Raw genomic sequence first — 18527 nt, forward strand, 5'->3', positions numbered from 1 at the left:
ACATAAAAAGGGGAATGGAGGGCAATGGTTCAGGTGCCAGTTGATGGGACTAGGCAGATGAATAGTTCGGCATTTGGAAAAATGGGCCCATCTCAGGTGAAAGTCTTGGTCAGCATTGACCATACTGGTTCCTCGCTTCTCATATCGATGCAGCAACAAAGACGGCGTGACAATGGCTGTACTTCATCAGTGGTTTGGAGATTCGGTACGTCTCCAGAAACACTCGACAATTTCCAGTGATGTACCGTGGAGAATGTTCTAACTGGCTGCATCACTGTCTGGTATGGGGGGGTGGGGGTGGGGGGGGAGAGGGGCAGAGTTCATGGGATTGTAAACTGATCCCATGAACACTACCTCACTACTTTTTAAATTTCTATTTTTACACTACTTATTTAATATACATGTACTTACTGTAATTCACTGTTTCTTCTTTATCACTATGTATTGCGTTATTACTGCTGTCGCAAAGACAACAAATTTCATGACATACGCCGGTGATATTAAACTCGATTCTGATTAGAAGTACATCTCACAAACAGGCCCAACGGCCCATCTAGTCCTTGCCAAAAACCGTTTAAGCTGCCTACTCTCATCAACCTGCACTGGCTGAAGAAGGAATCTGATAAAAGACAAGGGTAGACCAGAGGAGAAAGGGACACCAGGGGGAGGTGATGGGCAAGTGAGAAGCTCATGCCAGCAAGTTTGAGGCTACCCAGATGGTTTATGAAGTGTTGCTCCTCCAGTCTGAGTGGCCTCATCGAGGCAGTGGAGGAAATCATGGACAGACATGTCAGAATGGGAATGGGAAGTCAAATTAAAATGGGTGATCATTGGGAATTGCTGTCCTTTGGGACAGAGGGAGCAAAGGTGTTTGATGAAGCAGACCCCAAATCTATGATTTTCAAGGCCTGCCTTCTCTTTTACAGACACTTCGAGGAGTGTCTGGGGATAAGCTGTCAGAGGTTTTGGCAAACTCACCGTTGCTTTTGAGCTGAGAATTTTCCATCATTAATTTATCCTGTAGTTCCTTCACTTCGCTGTTAGTCGCTGAGACTGTGTGACAGAAGACAACATAGAGTGAGTCGCACTATTGTTTACTGAGACCTTCATTATGTGTATGAAGATCCTCAATTGGCCAAATCCTCAGCTGTATGATGTACTGTATGTGTGCACTTGTCCCTTGCAACTCTTTTGTAAACTCCACTGGCTGTGGTTTTACCTCACTAACTCCTATTCACCCATCCATGCTTCATCAGGGACCAGGGAGTTCCATGAAAACGATTACAGGAGTGAAAGGGTTAATGGATCAGGTGAAGGTGGGATGGTTTGTATCTGACCTGGAGGGGGTCTAATATCCCTGTTAGGTTTCCTAGTATTGCACTGTTTTAAACTAAGAGTTGCAGGGAGATGGGAACCAGAGTGCCAGAGCAGATAATGGAGTGGTTGTGGAGAAAGTTGTTAAGCCTACATAAAAAGGGGAATGGAGGGCTATGGTCCAGGTGCCAGTTGATGGGACTAGGCAGATGAATAGTTCGGCATTTGGAAAAATGGGCCCATCTCAGGTGAAAGTTTTGGTCAGCATTGACCATACTGGTTCCTCGCTTCTCATATCGATGCAGCAACAAAGACGGCGTGACAATGGCTGTACTTCATCAGTGGTTTGGAGATTCGGTACGTCTCCAGAAACACTCGACAATTTCCAGTGATGTACCGTGGAGAATGTTCTAACTGGCTGCATCACTGTCTGGTATGGGGGGGGGGGGGGGTGGGGGGGGGGAGAGGGGCAGAGTTCATGGGATTGTAAACTGATCCCATGAACACTACCTCACTACTTTTTAAATTTCTATTTTTACACTACTTATTTAATATACATGTACTTACTGTAATTCACTGTTTCTTCTTTATCACTATGTATTGCGTTATTACTGCTGTCGCAAAGACAACAAATTTCATGACATACGCCGGTGATATTAAACTCGATTCTGATTAGAAGTACATCTCAGAAACAGGCCCAACGGCCCATCTAGTCCTTGCCAAAAACCGTTTAAGCTGCCTACTCCCATCAACCTGCACTGGCTGAAGAAGGAATCTGATATAAGACAAGGGTAGACCAGAGGAGAAAGGGACACCAGGGGGAGGTGATGGGCAAGTGAGAAGCTCATGCCAGCAAGTTTGAGACTACCCAGATGGTTTATGAAGTGTTGCTCCTCCAGTCTGAGTGGCCTCATCGAGGCAGTGGAGGAAATCATGGACAGACATGTCAGAATGGGAATGGGAAGTCAAATTAAAATGGGTGATCATTGGGAATTGCTATCCTTTGGGACAGAGGGAGCGAAGGTGTTTGATGAAGCAGACCCCAAATCTATGATTTTCAAGGCCTGCCTTCTCTTTTACAGACACTTCGAGGAGTGTCTGGGGATAAGCTGTCAGAGGTTTTGGCAAACTCACCGTTGCTTTTGAGCTGAGAATTTTCCATCATTAATTTATCCTGTAGTTCCTTCACTTCGCTGTAAATCACTGAGACTGTGTGACAGAAGACAACATAGAGTGAGTCGCACTATTGTTTACTGAGACCTTCATTATGTGTATGAAGATCCTCAATTGGCCAAATCCTCAGCTGTATGATGTACTGTATGTGTGCACTTGTCCCTTGCAACTCTTTTGTAAACTCCACTGGCTGTGGTTTTACCTCACTAACTCCTATTCACCCATCCATGCTTCATCAGGAACCTGGAGCGATCACAGGAGTGAAAGGGTTAATGCATCAGGAGACGTTGGATGGTTTGTATCTGACCTGGAGGGGGTCTAATATCCCTGTTAGGTTTCCTAGTATTGCAATGTTTTAAACTAAGAGTTGCAGGGAGATGGGAACCAGAGTGCCAGAGCAGATAATGGAGTGGTTGTGGAGAAAGTTATTGCTAATTGAATTGACTTTATTTCTTACATCCTTCACATACATGAGGAGTAAAAATCTTTATGTTACATCTCTGTCTAAATGTGCAATCGTTGTAATTTATAATAAATAGAACAGTCAATGTAATATAGAATACACTCAAATCAGTGTGAGTTTATCAGTCTGATGGCCTGGTGGAGGAAGCTGTCCCGGAGCCTGTTGGTCCTGGCTTTTATGCTGCGGTACCGTTTCCCGGATGGTAGCAGCTGGAATAGTTTGTGGTTGGGATGGCTTGGGTCCCCAATGATCCTTCGGGCCCTTTTTACACACCTGTCCTTGTAAATGTCCTGAATCATAGGAAGTTCACAATTACAGATGCGCTGGGCTGTCCGCACCACTCTCTGCAGAGTACTGCGATTGAGGGAAGTACAGTTCCCATACCTGGCAGTGATGCAGCCAGACAGGATACTCTCAATTGTGCCCCTGTAGAAAGTTCATAGGATTTGGGGTCCCATACCAAACGTCCTCAACTGTCTGAGGGGAAAGAGGCACTGTTGTGCCTTTTTCACCACACATCTGGTGTGTACAGACCACGTGAGGTCCTCGGTGATGTGGATGCCGAGGAACTTGAAGCTGTTTATACTCTCAACTCCAAGCCTACATAAAAAAGGGGTATGGAGGGCTTTGGTCCAAGTGCCACTTGATGGGACGAGGCAGATGAATAGTTTGTCATGGACTAGGTAGGTTGAAGACTTGTTTCTTTGCTGTAGGATTTTATAATTCTATGATTCCTGAAGCATTTGATGGCCCTGGGCCTGTATTCTCTGGAGTTTGGAGATTCAAAGAATGAGGGGGATGCTCATTGAATCCTATCAAATATTGAAAGGTCTAGATAGAGTGGATGGATAGAACATGTTTCCTTTAGTGAGAGGTCTTGGATCTGAGAATACAGCCTCAGAATACAAAGATGTCCCTTCAGAACAGAGATGAGATATATATTTCTGAGGCATCAAAGGTTATGAGGAGAAGGCAGGAGAATGGGATAATAAATCAGCCATTATATAATGATGAAGCAAACTCAATAAGCCAAATGGCCTAATTCTGCTGACTTAAGGTCTTATGAACTTACACTAGCTTCTAGTTGAGCAACATAGATTTAAGTTTTCTTATCCTCATTTTGAAATCCTTCCTTGGCCCCACCAATCTCTAACTACATTTAAATTTTGGTCCAAAATACTGTGGAGAACGTTCTAACTGGCTGCATCACCGTCTGGTATGGGTGGGGGTGGGGAGTTGGGGGGAGGGGGCAGAGCTACTGCACAGGATCAAAGTAAACTTCAGTGAGTTGTAAACTCAGTCAGCTCATTGGGGTCACTCACTTTCGGAGCATCCAGGACATCTATGGGGAGTGGTGCTTCAAAAAGGCAGCATCCATCATGAAGGATCCCCATCACCCAGGACATGCCCTCTTCTCATTGCTACCATCAGGAAGGAGGTACAGAAGTGTGAAGACACATAGTCAACAATTTAGAAACAGCTTCTTGCCCTCAGCCTTGTGATTTCTGAATGGAGATTGATCCCATGAACACTACCTCACAACTTTTTAAAATTCCTATTTTTACACTACTTATTTAATATACATGTACTTAGTATAATTCACTGTTTCCTTTATCACTATGTATTACGTTATTACTGCTGTCGCAAAGATAACAGATTTCATGATGTATGCCGGTGATATTAAATTCGATTCTGATTAGAAGAAGAGCTCAGAAACAGGCCCTTCAGCCCATCTAGTCCATGCCAAAAACCGTTTAAGCTGCCTACTCCCATCAACCTGTACTGGGACCACAGCCCTCCTTGCCCCTACTATCCACATACCCATCCAAACTTCTCATAAACTTTGAAAATGAGCTCATATGCACCACTTGTGCTGGCAGCTTATTCCACACTCTCACGACCCTCACACTCCCTTTAAACTTCTCACCTTTCACCCTTAACCCATGATCTCTGGTTGTAGTCCCACCCAACCTCAGATTCTGAACATCTCTGCAGCTCCTCCTAGTCTGTAATCCTGAAAATCTGAGCTCTTGGCCTTTTAATAAGAATTTTTGGATTCTTAATCAGCCCACTATTGATGCTCATAAAAAAGGGCCATTCAGCCAATCAGGTCTGTGCTAACCATCAGACATCCATTTATACTAATTCCATTCTCATCTTCCAACATTTCCATTAATTTAACGCAGACTCTACCGTTCGTTTACACAGTGGGGGTTAAAAGTGGCTAATTAACTCACCAACTTTGGAATGTGGTTGGAAGTCAGGGTACTAGGGGGAGCTCCACATGGTCACAGGGAGAATGTGCAGATTGCCCACAGACATCACAAGTCTGAACCGGCTTTACAGGTGCTCCAAAGCAGCAATTCCACGAGCTGTGCTACTGTCACCATATGCTCCTGGAATTTCCTCTCTATACAGTACTGTGCAAATATCTTAGACACACATAGTCACAGCTAGGGTGCCCAAGAGTTTTGCACTGTGCTGTACTTGTCAGTGTGGAGCAGAGAACGAGGTTTGTAAATCTGCGGGAGCACAGGATGTTGGGAATGGCGAGGTTGGAGCGCTGTGTGAGGGGTGTGGGATAGTTGACAGAGGAGTGCCAGAGTGGGGGTAGTGTAGGTGTAGACACACCCAGCCTTGAAACACCAGGCAAGGTCATCCAATTTCAAATAATCGGATTATTCTTCATTATACTTGTATCATACACTCGTGAGCGTCCTCACAGCCTTCCTCCATGGTACTGTGAGTTCCACCAGGATGACCTCCTTGTCTTTGGTGGACTACCAAAGTGTGGTTTGCACCACCTCTGGGAACTGCAGCTTCCTCCTCACATCAGCCCACATCTCCCATGATTTGGCAGTTAGCAGCGGATTGGATTTAGGCCTCTTTGATATGACTGGCTTGGCCCCCTCATCGATGAAAATGACAGCCCTCTGTGCCTCTCTGCCAACTGATCTCTTTGCACTGCTTGTCTGGGCTTCCCACTCCCTCCCTCTCCTTTTCCCCTTCCCCTTCCCCTCCCCCTGCCCTCTTCCCACCCTCAGTCCACAATGGAGACCCACATTAGAGTCAGGTTCATCCACACTCACATACGTCAGGAGATTTGTTTTGTTTTGCTGCAGCAGTACAGTGGAAAATAAATAAAATTACTACAATACTGTGCAAGTCTTAGACATTCTTGCACAGTACTTCACATTCCATCCTATCACAGGTATTTCCCTCTCCCTGGCTCTATGCTTGCTCACACGCTGTTAAACAAATCTCCATAACTGGAGGCACATCCATGAGCTGCTGGTTGGAAGCAAGAGACAATTGCCGTAACGGAAACAGCCCCATACCTGATGCACCATCAATAACTCTCGGAGACGGGAGGCGAACGATAGGCTTTTATTAGCTGCAAGAGACCACGATTATTAGCAAGAGACCACCACACAACATCCTGGAGACTGAGGGGGGAGCAGTGCCTCCAACCGCCCTTATACAGGGGTCTGTGGGAGGAGCCACAGGAGCAGTCAGCGGGGGGGCGTGTCCAGACAGGTATATGTAGTTCACCACAATACCCACCAGCATTGATGGTAGCTGCAAAAAGATCTGCTGAAGATCTTTGATGATACATGTTGCCCTCTTGAAGCAGCACCTCATGTAGGTATTAATGATGAGGGGGTGGGGGGAACAGTGTGTCACTGACGTAGCTGGCTGTCACTGCAGCTTCTTACATTCCTCTGCGTTCCAACTGTCGTACCAGACCAGGGTGCAACCAGTCAGGACATCTATCTGCAGAAGCTTGTCTTTTGAGCATTCACTGACACGGCAAACCTCTTTAACCTTCAGGGAAAGTAAAAACTCTGCTGCATCTTCATTATGATTGGATCTGTGTAATCACAGGGAGGGCTGCTTACGAATCCAGGCATCAGGAGGAGATTGTACGCAGGTCCACTGACTGAGGAGAAAAAGGTAGCAGTGGATCGCGTTTTTCTGGGAAACGAATAGCTCCAGGTAAACTACATCTGTTCAGTCAGGACAGGAGAGATGCCACGCAGGAAAGTTGACTGTTCCTCTTGCTGGATGTGGGAAGGCAGGAAACCTGCAGTGTCCCTGACGACTACAACTGCGAGAAGTGCATCCAGCTGCCATTTCTAATAATCTGCATTAAGGAGCCGGAGCAGGAACTGAGTGAGCTCTGGATCATCTGGGAGGCTGAAGGGGTGATGGATAGGACGTATAGAGAGGTAGTTACCCCCAAGGTGCAGGACACAGGAAACTGGGTGACAGTCAGGAAGGGGAAAGGGGTTAAGAAGCCAGTTCAGAGTACCCCTGTGGCCATCCCCTTCAACACTGGGCATACCACTTTGGATACCATTTGGAGGGGGAGGGCCTAACAGAGGAAAGTCACGGTGGTCAGGGCTTCATCACTGAGTCTGCCTCTGACTCAAAAAAGGGGGAAAGACAGGTGCACTGTGAAGACAGGGGAGTCATTAGTTAGGGGAATGGACAGGTGAGAATGAGATTCCCGTATGGTATGTTGCCTCCCGAGTGCCAGGGTCTGGGACGTATCAGCAACAAGTCCTCAGCATTCTTAAGTGGGAAGATGAGAGGTATACAAAATTATGAGGGGTATAGTTAGGGTAATTGCAAGCAGGTTTTTACCACTGAGGTTGGGTGGGATTACAACCAGAGGTCATCGCTTAGGGTGAAAGGTGAGAAGTTTAAGGGGAACACAGGGGAAACTTCTTCACTCGGAAGGTGGTGAGAGCGTGGAACGAGCCACCAGCTGAAGTGAAGGATGCAGGTTCAATCTGAACTTTGAAGAAAAGTTTGGATAGGTACATGGATGGGAGGGATATGGTCTTGATGCAGGTCGATGGGAATAGGCAGATTAATGGTTTGGCACTGACTAAATGGGCCAAAGGGCCTGTTTCTGTGCTGTAGTACACTATAGTGTTATATTTTGTAAATTCAAAATACTAATCTAATTCAAAGGAAGACATGGGAGTCCCAAATGGCTGGTCTAACATCAAATTCGTGTGTGTCTGTGCGATGCCAGGAACTGAACCATCAATTTGCAGAACTAGTTGCTCAGGGACTTGGGCTATCTCCATGGTTTTTTTTTGAGTGACTGTATTTTTTGCTTGTTATTTTGAATGTGCTGTGTATGTTTTGTACCTTGGCCCCGGAGAAACGTTCTTTTGTTTGGCTTCATTCACGTTTGTTGAATGATAATTAACCTTGAATTTGAGTTTAGTTTAAGCGACACTTGCATGTATCACGTGCTAGCATGATGACATACGTGATTCATGCATCTATACATACAACCCATATTGAATTATTTAAACAAAGTACTTAATAGATAATTATACAAGATCACTCAAACATTACTGAAATATTAAATACACAACATAGAGTACTTATTCTGACTGTATAGTACTTACTTTTCCCGGTGCCTATGATAAGACACAACAGGGAGAAGAAGAGAGAGAAAACCAGGAGACCAAAGACAATCTGCAGCACCTTCTTTTTCTTGGCAAAGCTGATCCCTGATAAAAACAGAAAATGTCATTAGAGTTAAAGCACTTGCAATTCTCCATTTCCTGACAACAGAGAAGGGTGCCATTCAGCCCATTGAGATTCTGTTGGCTCACATACCAATCCCACTAAATTTCCCTGCAACCTATTCTGCCACATCCACATCCACTCTCTTCACGTTCTGCTGTTCACCTGTCCACACTCGAGCAGCACACACAAAATGCTGGTGGAACTCAGCAGGCCAGGCAGCATCTGTGGAAATGAATAAACAGTCGACGTTTGGGGCTGAGACCCTTCTTCAGGACTGAGAAGGAAGGTGCCAGAATAAAAATGTGGGGAAGGGGAAGGAGGCTAGTTAGAAGGTGATATAGGTGAAGCCAGGTGGGTAGGAAGGGTCAAGGGCTGGAGAAGAAAGAATCTTATAGTGGAGAGGGGAGTGGACAATAGGAGAAAGGGAAGGATGAGGGGACCTGTGGGAAGTGATAGGCTAGTGAGAAGAAGCGAAAGGACAGAGTGAGTGAGGAATAAAGGAGTGGGGTGGGGGGGGGGGGGGGGAGTTTGTTGGAATTTGTTTACCAGAAGGAGAAATCGATGTTCTTGCCATCAGATTGGAGGGGACCCAGATGTTACTCCTCCACCCTGCGAGTGGCCTCATCTTGGCATGGGAAGAAGCCTTGGATCGGCACGTCGGAACGGGAATCGGAATTAAGATGTTCAGCCACTGGGAAGTCCAGCTTGTGGCAGAGCGTGCATCATAGGGTCTCGACGAAGCAGTCCCCCGATCTCCGACGGGTCTCGTCAATGTAGAGGAGGCCACACTGGATATAATAGATGACCCCAACGGATTCGCCGGTGAACCGTTACCTCACCCGAAAGGACAGTCTGGGGTCTCCAGATGCACATGAAAGTCATGGAGTCTCAATTCTTTGGAATCAGAGATAGGCAACAACAGGCAAGGTGGTGCGGTGAGTAGAGAGGAGACGGGCAAGGTGGTGCGGTGAGTAGAGAGGAGACGGGCAAGGTGGTGCGGTGAGTAGAGAGGAGACGGGCAAGGTGGTGCTGTGAGTAGAGAGGAGACGGGCAAGGTGGTGCGGTGAGTAGAGAGGAGACGGGCAAGGTGGTGCTGTGAGTAGAGAGGAGACGGGCAAGGTGGTGCGGTGAGTAGAGAGAGGACGGGCAAGGTGGTGCGGTGAGTAGAGAGGAGACGGGCAAGGTGGTGCGGTGAGTAGAGAGAGGACGGGCAAGGTGGTGCGGTGAGTAGAGAGAGGACGGGCAAGGTGGTGCGGTGAGTAGAGAGAGGACGGGCAGGGTTGTGCCGTGAGTAGAGAGAGGACGGGCAAGGTGGTGCGGTGAGTAGAGAGCGGACGGGCAAGGTGGTGCGGTGAGTAGAGAGCGGACGGGCAAGGTGGTGCGGTGAGTAGAGAGAGGACGGGCAAGGTGGTGCGGTGAGTAGAGAGGGGACGGGCAAGGTGGTGCGGTGAGTAGAGAGGGGACGGGCAAGGTGGTGCGGTGAGTAGAGAGAGGACGGGCAAGGTGGTGCGGTGAGTAGAGAGAGGACGGGCAAGGTGGTGCGGTGAGTAGAGAGAGGACGGGCAAGGTGGTGCGGTGAGTAGAGAGAGGACGGGCAAGGTGGTGCGGTGAGTAGAGAGAGGACGGGCAAGGTGGTGCGGTGAGTAGAGAGAGGACGGGCAAGGTGGTGCGGTGAGTAGAGAGAGGACGGGCAAGGTGGTGCGGTGAGTAGAGAGAGGACGGGCAAGGTGGTGCGGTGAGTAGAGAGGAGACGGGCAAGGTGGTGCGGTGAGTAGAGAGGAGACGGGCAAGGTGGTGCGGTGAGTAGAGAGGAGACGGGCAAGGTGGTGCGGTGAGTAGAGAGGAGACGGGCAAGGTGGTGCGGTGAGTAGAGAGTGGACGGGCAAGGTGGTGCGGTGAGTAGAGAGGAGACGGGCAAGGTGGTGCGGTGAGTAGAGAGAAGACGGGCAAGGTGGTGCGGTGAGTAGAGAGGAGACGGGCAAGGTGGTGCGGTGAGTAGAGAGAAGACGGGCAAGGTGGTGCGGTGAGTAGAGAGAAGACGGGCAAGGTGGTGCGGTGAGTAGAGAGGAGACGGGCAAGGTGGTGCGGTGAGTAGAGAGAAGACGGGCAAGGTGGTGCGGTGAGTAGAGAGAAGACGGGCAAGGTGGTGCGGTGAGTAGAGAGAAGACGGGCAAGGTGGTGCGGTGAGTAGAGAGAGGACGGGCAAGGTGGTGCGGTGAGTAGAGAGGGGACGGGCAAGGTGGTGCGGTGAGTAGAGAGAGGACGGGCAAGGTGGTGCGGTGAGTAGAGAGGAGACGGGCAAGGTGGTGCGGTGAGTAGAGAGGAGACGGGCAAGGTGGTGCGGTGAGTAGAGAGAGGACGGGCAAGGTGGTGCGGTGAGTAGAGAGAGGACGGGCAGGGTTGTGCCGTGAGTAGAGAGAGGACGGGCAAGGTGGTGCGGTGAGTAGAGAGCGGACGGGCAAGGTGGTGCGGTGAGTAGAGAGCGGACGGGCAAGGTGGTGCGGTGAGTAGAGAGCGGACGGGCAAGGTGGTGCGGTGAGTAGAGAGCGGACGGGCAAGGTGGTGCAGTGAGTAGAGAGAGGACGGGCAAGGTGGTGCGGTGAGTAGAGAGAGGACGGGCAAGGTGGTGCGGTGAGTAGAGAGGGGACGGGCAAGGTGGTGCGGTGAGTAGAGAGAGGACGGGCAAGGTGGTGCGGTGAGTAGAGAGAGGACGGGCAAGGTGGTGCGGTGAGTAGAGAGAGGACGGGCAAGGTGGTGCGGTGAGTAGAGAGAGGACGGTAAAGGTGGTGCGGTGAGTTGAGAGAGGACGGGCAAGGTGGTGCGGTGAGTTGAGAGAGGACGGGCAAGGTGGTGCGGCGAGTAGAGAGGAGACGGGCAAGGTGGTGCGGCGAGTAGAGAGGAGACGGGCAAGGTGGTGCGGCGAGTAGAGAGGAGACGGGCAAGGTGGTGCGGCGAGTAGAGAGGAGACGGGCAAGGTGGTGCGGTGAGTAGAGAGAGGACGGGCAAGGTGGTGCGGTGAGTAGAGAGGGGACGGGCAAGGTGGTGCGGTGAGTAGAGAGAGGACGGGCAGGGTTGTGCCGTGAGTAGAGAGAGGACGGGCAAGGTGGTGCGGTGAGTAGAGAGCGGACGGGCAAGGTGGTGCGGTGAGTAGAGAGCGGACGGGCAAGGTGGTGCGGTGAGTAGAGAGCGGACGGGCAAGGTGGTGCGGTGAGTAGAGAGAGGACGGGCAAGGTGGTGCGGTGAGTAGAGAGGGGACGGGCAAGGTGGTGCGGTGAGTAGAGAGGGGACGGGCAAGGTGGTGCGGTGAGTAGAGAGAGGACGGGCAAGGTGGTGCGGTGAGTAGAGAGAGGACGGGCAAGGTGGTGCGGTGAGTAGAGAGAGGACGGGCAAGGTGGTGCGGTGAGTAGAGAGGAGACGGGCAAGGTGGTGCGGTGAGTAGAGAGGAGACGGGCAAGGTGGTGCGGTGAGTAGAGAGGAGACGGGCAAGGTGGTGCGGTGAGTAGAGAGGAGACGGGCAAGGTGGTGCGGTGAGTAGAGAGAGGACGGGCAAGGTGGTGCTGTGAGTAGAGAGGAGACGGGCAAGGTGGTGCGGTGAGTAGAGAGGAGACGGGCAAGGTGGTGCGGTGAGTAGAGAGAGGACGGGCAAGGTGGTGCTGTGAGTAGAGAGGAGACGGGCAGGGTTGTGCGGTGAGTAGAGAGGAGACGGGCAAGGTGGTGCGGTGAGTAGAGAGGAGACGGGCAAAGTGTTGCGGTGAGTAGAGAGGAGACGGGCAAGGTGGTGCGGTGAGTAGAGAGGAGACGGGCAAGGTGGTGCGGTGAGTAGAGAGAGGACGGGCAAGGTGGTGCGGTGAGTAGAGAGGAGACGGGCAAGGTGGTGCGGTGAGTAGAGAGGAGACGGGCAAGGTGGTGCGGTGAGTAGAGAGGAGATGGGCAAAGTGTTGCGGTGAGTAGAGAGGAGACGGGCAAGGTGGTGCGGTGAGTAGAGAGAGGACGGGCAAGGTGGTGCGGTGAGTAGAGAGGAGACGGGCAAGGTGGTGCGGTGAGTAGAGAGGTGACGGGCAAGGTGGTGCGGTGAGTAGAGAGGGGACGGGCAAGGTGGTGCGGTGAGTAGAGAGGAGACGGGCAAGGTGGTGCGGTGAGTAGAGAGGAGACGGGTAAGGTGGTGCGGTGAGTAGAGAGAGGACAGGCAAACTACACCGCTCAGGAACGACAGTTCTCATTCACAATTTTCACCCTCTTTGCAGTCATGAGTAATTAGTCAGAATGTTACAGTAAATTAAAATTTCTTTAAAAAGCAACTGCCGATACAGGAAATCTAACATACCAGGTATTTCTCGTTTCTAATGTTAACATCATTCCTCACAGCCTCCTTCCATTGCGTTAGATGTATGCCCCTGGTTCCTGACTGGCTGCATCATTGTCAGGTACAGCAAATCAAACGTTCAGAGTAGCGTAATGGTTAGCACAACACTTTACAGTATAGAGACCCAGGTTCACTTCCGGAGTTTGTACGTTCTCCCTGTGACCGCGTGGGTTTCCTCTGGGTGCTCTGGTTTCGTCCGACAGTCCAAGAACATACTGGCTGGTAGGTTAATTGGCCATTGTAAATTGTAGATTAGGCTAGGATGAAATGTAGGGTTTGGGGATGGTGTGGCTCAAAGGGGCAGAAGGGCCTACTCTGTGCTGGATCTCAACAAGCAAGTGAACACTGCAGAGACCAGTGACTCATGGCACATCACGCTAACCTTGTGGTCATGCCATGTTGGTTCCAGAAGTGTGGTGATACTTGTGGGCTGCGTTGCACAATCAATCATTGCTGATTTGACAAAAATAAAATGACACGTTTTGATATACACATGACAAACCGCACAGCTTGTCTTTCTAATCTTTCTTTCCCCGACATCAGTAGTATACATGTGGTATTGTCTCACGATGGCAACACTTATCATTAAGAATCCTCACCGTGCTGAGCCAATCAAATGAGTAATTAAACACCTATCTGAATGGAATTCCTTCTGCATCCAGATTCTGTATATTCATGGGTCTGTCTGAGAACCTCCTTGCATGTCTTTAACCTGCTTTGCTTCCATCACCATCAGATTTAAAGGATGACCTGCTCCAGACTGAGTTACAGCTGTACTATATTCTTTCCATTTCTTCAGGAATGTCTGAGCTGTACTCCAAGGGATATTCACTGATTTGGAAATTTTCTTGAATCCATCTCCTGACTTGTGCTTTTCAATAATCTTTTCACAGAGTTGCTTGGAGTGTTCTTTTGTCTTCGTGGTGTATTTTTTTGCCAGGACACTGACTCACCAGCAGTTGGACCTTCCAGATCCAGGTGTTATAATCAATTGAAACACCTGACTACACACAGGTGATTTCCATTTAACTAATTATGTGACTTCTAAAACCAATTGGCTGCACCAGTGATGATTTAGTGTCTCATGTTAAAGGGGGTGAATACTTATGCAATCAATTATTTTGTGTTTTATATTTGTAGTTAATTTAGATCACTTTATAGAGATCTGATTTCACTTTGATATGAAAGATTCTTCTCTGTTGATCAATGTCAAAAAATGCCAAATTAAATCCACTGTGATTTGGTAAAACATGAAGACTTCCGAGGGTGATGAATAGTTTTTATAGGCACTCATATAATAGCACTGGCACGTCATGAAATTTCAGCAGCAGTACAATGTAATACATAATAATAAAAAAACTGAATTACAGTAAATATTGATATGTATATATCTATATCTGCAAAGCACCAAATTTCACGACAAATGCCAATGATATTAAACCTGATTCTGATTCTGAGCCTTCAATCTCTCAAGCAACTATCACTCCAGCTTCTTGCTCAATTGGACCTCCTTGCTTTTCTATTTATATAAGGCCAACATCACATTTAATAACTACCCTCTGCTGAAGAACTTTAACTATTTAGTCACAGGTTCCTGCATACCTTTGAAAACGGCATCACTTGGGCTATCTTATCTTATTATTCCTGTCCAAAATCTGTCACCTCACACTTCATGGTATGGCATCTTATTAAACATATTATTAAACGTCTTATTACGTGCGTTGAACTTATCAGACTTGTTAAGGTTTGCCTTCCCCGTAATCCCCAAATACCTGCTTCTTCAACGGGCTTCTGTTCATGCATTGTTTTCTGCTGGTTCTCTTTGAGCTGGTAGTCACCAATTTCATACAGGTTCTGCTCAGACATACTTGAACTAATTCCTCGAACGCTGAGTGGAAATCAGTTTATGGAGTTCTTTTGACTGCAGTGGAGAAAACCACTTCTGCTTGCATCAACACCTCGATTTCCCCTTTATATTAAAATTAAACTGTATTGCAACACAGACAATTCTGCTAGCATCCGCACTTGGGGACAAGTGGCATTATAAAAGACTTAGATCCTTAAAAGTTAAGAAAATATGTAAGTTAAGGCCAGTGATTTGGCTCCTTGGCAGCAGGTGTTTTCAGTAAATAGAACTCTTCTCAGTAAGAAAGTTCAGTATTTCTAAAATATCTTTCATCCCTCTCACAGGATTGTCCTACAACACTTTGAGGAAACAATAACATGAGCTGGCTGAAAAGTCAAGAAAGCTGCAGATCCTGAAAATCTGAAATGAAAACAGAAACTCTTTGGAAGTGAGATAGTGAACCCATTAACATTTCAGTCTCACAACCTTTCGAAACGATGGGAAAGAAAGAAAATAAGTTAGTTTTTAGTGGGAGAAAAGATGGGAGGGTGGGGGGGGGAAGAAATGGGTTGATCAAAGGAAATACCTCTGGTAGGGTGACACCAAATTAGTTGACATAGCAGTAGATGTAATCTGGTGGTCAGTGCAGACTTGATGGGCCAAAGTTGTCTAAGACTCTGTGGCTCTGAAAAACCATCTTCTCTTTTACTGACATTAAAGAGTACACTCTGCCTATTGAGTCTATGCCATCAATCTCATTAATCCATATTTTCCCGTGTAACCTATTTTCCATCACGTCCGCATTAACTCCACAATGATTCTCCTGCCGCTCACCTACTCTAAGGACGGTAACCTACTGACCTGAAAGTCCATGGGATGTGGGAGGAAACTGGAAGAAACTCATTCAGCACCAGAGTGGTAGTGTAGTGGTTAGTACAACACTTTACAGTACCGGTGACCTGGGTTCAATTCCCGCCACTGCCTGTAAGGAGTTTGGTTTTCCCCCCACAGATTCCTCTCACAGTCCAAAGACTGTTGGTAGATTAATTGGTCATTGTAAATTATCCTGTGATTAGGCTCGGATTAAATCAGAGGATTGCTGGGCGGCACAGCTTAAGGAGCCAGAAGGGCCTTTTCTTCCCTGTATCTCAATAAATAAATTCATTAAAAAATCAGAATTGAACTTAGATCACGAGAGCCCTGAGACAGCAGTGACTTTATGTTTATAGGTACAAGCTGTAAACGTAACACTTTATCTCATAGCCATGGATTCTTTTACACATATTGAACTTTCCTGTCCAAAATATGTTATGTCACTTTGCTCTTTTAAGTGTTCTTGGAATTCAGAGAGAAGGACCACTGATTTACCAGCTGAGGGAAGAGATGTGATAATCAGGATGAGGTTTCCCTGCCTGTGTTAGACTTGATGCCATGAGACTTCATGGTGTCTGGAGTCAAACTCAAGAACAGCTACTCTTATAAGACTATTGAATGGTTTGATAATACGGGCTCTTGACCTCACAAAAACAAGAGATTTTGCAGTTCAAGGTTCATTTTATTGCCAAAGCATGCATGTACAAATCAACTCTGATATTTGTCTTCTCCAGATAGCCATGGAATACCCATTAAAAAGTGAAATAAACAAAACTCGCAGACCCTAGAATCACCCACCCCCTCCCCGCAGAACAAAAAGCAACAATACAATCCCTGACCCTCTCCCTGCAGAAAAAAAAGACAGGTACTCAACCCCCTCCCCCTGCACTTCCTGCCCGATGTTAGAAGCGAGAAGAAAGGGAGACTAGTCAAATACAGGCAGGTGGTGCTGAACACCTCTTCGTTTTCCACTCTTGTCCTTGATGTTTTTAATCTTGCTTGATGCTTTAATTGGTGTGGAGTAATAGAATTAACCACAGAATTCGTCTTCTGTCATCTGGCCTTGACACAGCATCCATGCCCAGCAATGGCTACCCTAGCTGTCAAGAGTCTAGTTCGCTAAATCTCCCAGGATATGGCAAAAGCACCAGATTGTATAGTCAGCTCATAATTAAAAGAGGAATTTCAGACTGCAGTGATTGCAGTTCAGAAGTATATCAATGAGAGTATCTAGTAATTTAGTGAGCTTTTTGCAAATGTCACCGTTGGTCAGTGGGCATTTTGCAATTGCTGTCACAATACAACAGTTGATACAACAGGTTTGCTGTTTGCTGTTTCTATCTGCTTGCTGCCTTAATTCTACAAGAATTGTTACTGTATGAAAGGCAACCTATTAGCCTACCATGCAATTTACTGGCTTCCCATATGAACAATCCTGTTAGTTCCACTTTCTGTCTCTTTTCTAATAATTTCCAATCTTGTTTTAAAGTCTCCCCCCCTCTTCCCCCTTCTCACACGGTCCACTCTCCACTTCTATTAGATTCCTTCTTCTTCAGCCCTTTACCTTTTCCACCTATCACCTCCAAGCTTCTTTACTTCGTTTGTCCTCCCCGCTCACCTGGCTTCACTCATCACCTTCTAGCTAGTCCTCTTTCCCCTCTCGCCACCTTCTTACTCTGGCTTCCTCCTCCTTCCTTTCCAGTCCTGATGAAGTTTTTTGGCCTGATACATCGACTGTTTATTCCCCTCCACAGATGCAGCCTGATCTGTTGAGTTCCTGCAGCTGTTTGTATGTTGGCCATGTGTTTCCAGTTCCCTTCCGAAAGTGGCAATCAAATCTCCATCCATTATTCTTTCGGGCAGTAAGTCGTAGATCAGAGTGTATAAGCAGACACTTCTTCCCCGTGTGAATAAATTTTCATTTGCCATGTATTCACCCATTCCACCAATCTTTTGAAATCTATTGCTATTCCATCACTAAACTTAGAAGCTTACAACATTTTCATATGACAGAAATAATACACAGTACTTCCAAGTCCAAGGATTAGGAGTAATGGTGGACAGGTCAAAACTTGGGGAACTCCATGGAACTTCTATAGATCCATGGTGGGGAGTCTTCTGACTGGTTGCATCACGGCCTGGTATGGAAACAGCAATGCCCAAGAGCAGAAAAGCCTGCAAAAATTGATGGATACTTATTCATCACAAACAAAGCCAACTCCACCACTGATCACTTCTACAAGGAGCACTGCTACTAGAATGTAGCATCTATCATCGAGGACCTCCACCATCCAGGTCATGCTCCTGTCTCTCTGCTGTCTTCAAGAAAGAAGTACAGGAGCCTACGGTCCAACATCATCAGGTTGAGGAACAGTTATTACTGTTCAACCATCAGGCTCCTCAAACAACATGGACAACTTCATTCACTCCGACACTGAACTGATTCCACAACCTATGCACTCACTTACAAGGATTCCATGACTCATGTTCTCAGTACTATTTATTTACATAAGTAAGCCCCTTTTGGTGCTTCCCATCTGGTTTTGTACCACCATTGCTCGACGTGTCTTGTGCTAACCAGAATGCTACTGTTCAGCCCCAATTTTGGGACAGTATGGACTGGATTGTAACTATATGTGCTGTGTGTGACTGTATGTACTATGTTTTGCACCCTGACCCCAGAGGAATAATGTTTTAGATTAGTGTGCAAACTTAAAGCACATGGTATTGGGGGTATGGTATTGATGTGGATAGAGAATTAGTTGGCAGACAGGAAGCAAAGAGTGGGAGTAAACGGGACCTTTTCAGAATGGCAGGCAGTGACTAGTGGGGTACCGCAAGGCTCAGTGCTGGGACCCCAGTTGTTTACAATATATATTAATGATTTAGACGAGGGAATTAAATGCAGCATCTCCAAGTTTGCGGATGACACGAAGCTGGGC

The 18527-nt window shown here is 47.5% G+C and overlaps 1 protein-coding gene across 1 annotated transcript in view; it reads right to left on the minus strand.

Moving 5' to 3' along the window:
- LOC140740282 (uncharacterized) overlaps positions 1-14797 on the minus strand; it is a 30128-nt gene extending 15331 nt beyond the window's left edge. Inside the window, exons 1-4 of the mRNA XM_073069415.1 lie at positions 14639-14797; positions 8380-8484; positions 2449-2523; positions 979-1053 (exon numbers count right to left, since the gene is read on the minus strand). Of these exons, the coding sequence (XP_072925516.1) occupies positions 979-1053; positions 2449-2523; positions 8380-8484; positions 14639-14732 (349 nt within the window). The 5' untranslated portion in view covers positions 14733-14797. The remainder of the gene's footprint in view (positions 1-978; positions 1054-2448; positions 2524-8379; positions 8485-14638) is intronic.
- Between the last annotated feature and the right edge of the window lie 3730 nt (positions 14798-18527).

This window comes from Hemitrygon akajei, chromosome 16 (assembly GCF_048418815.1).
Source record: "Hemitrygon akajei chromosome 16, sHemAka1.3, whole genome shotgun sequence".
NCBI classification, from domain to species: domain Eukaryota; kingdom Metazoa; phylum Chordata; class Chondrichthyes; order Myliobatiformes; family Dasyatidae; genus Hemitrygon; species Hemitrygon akajei.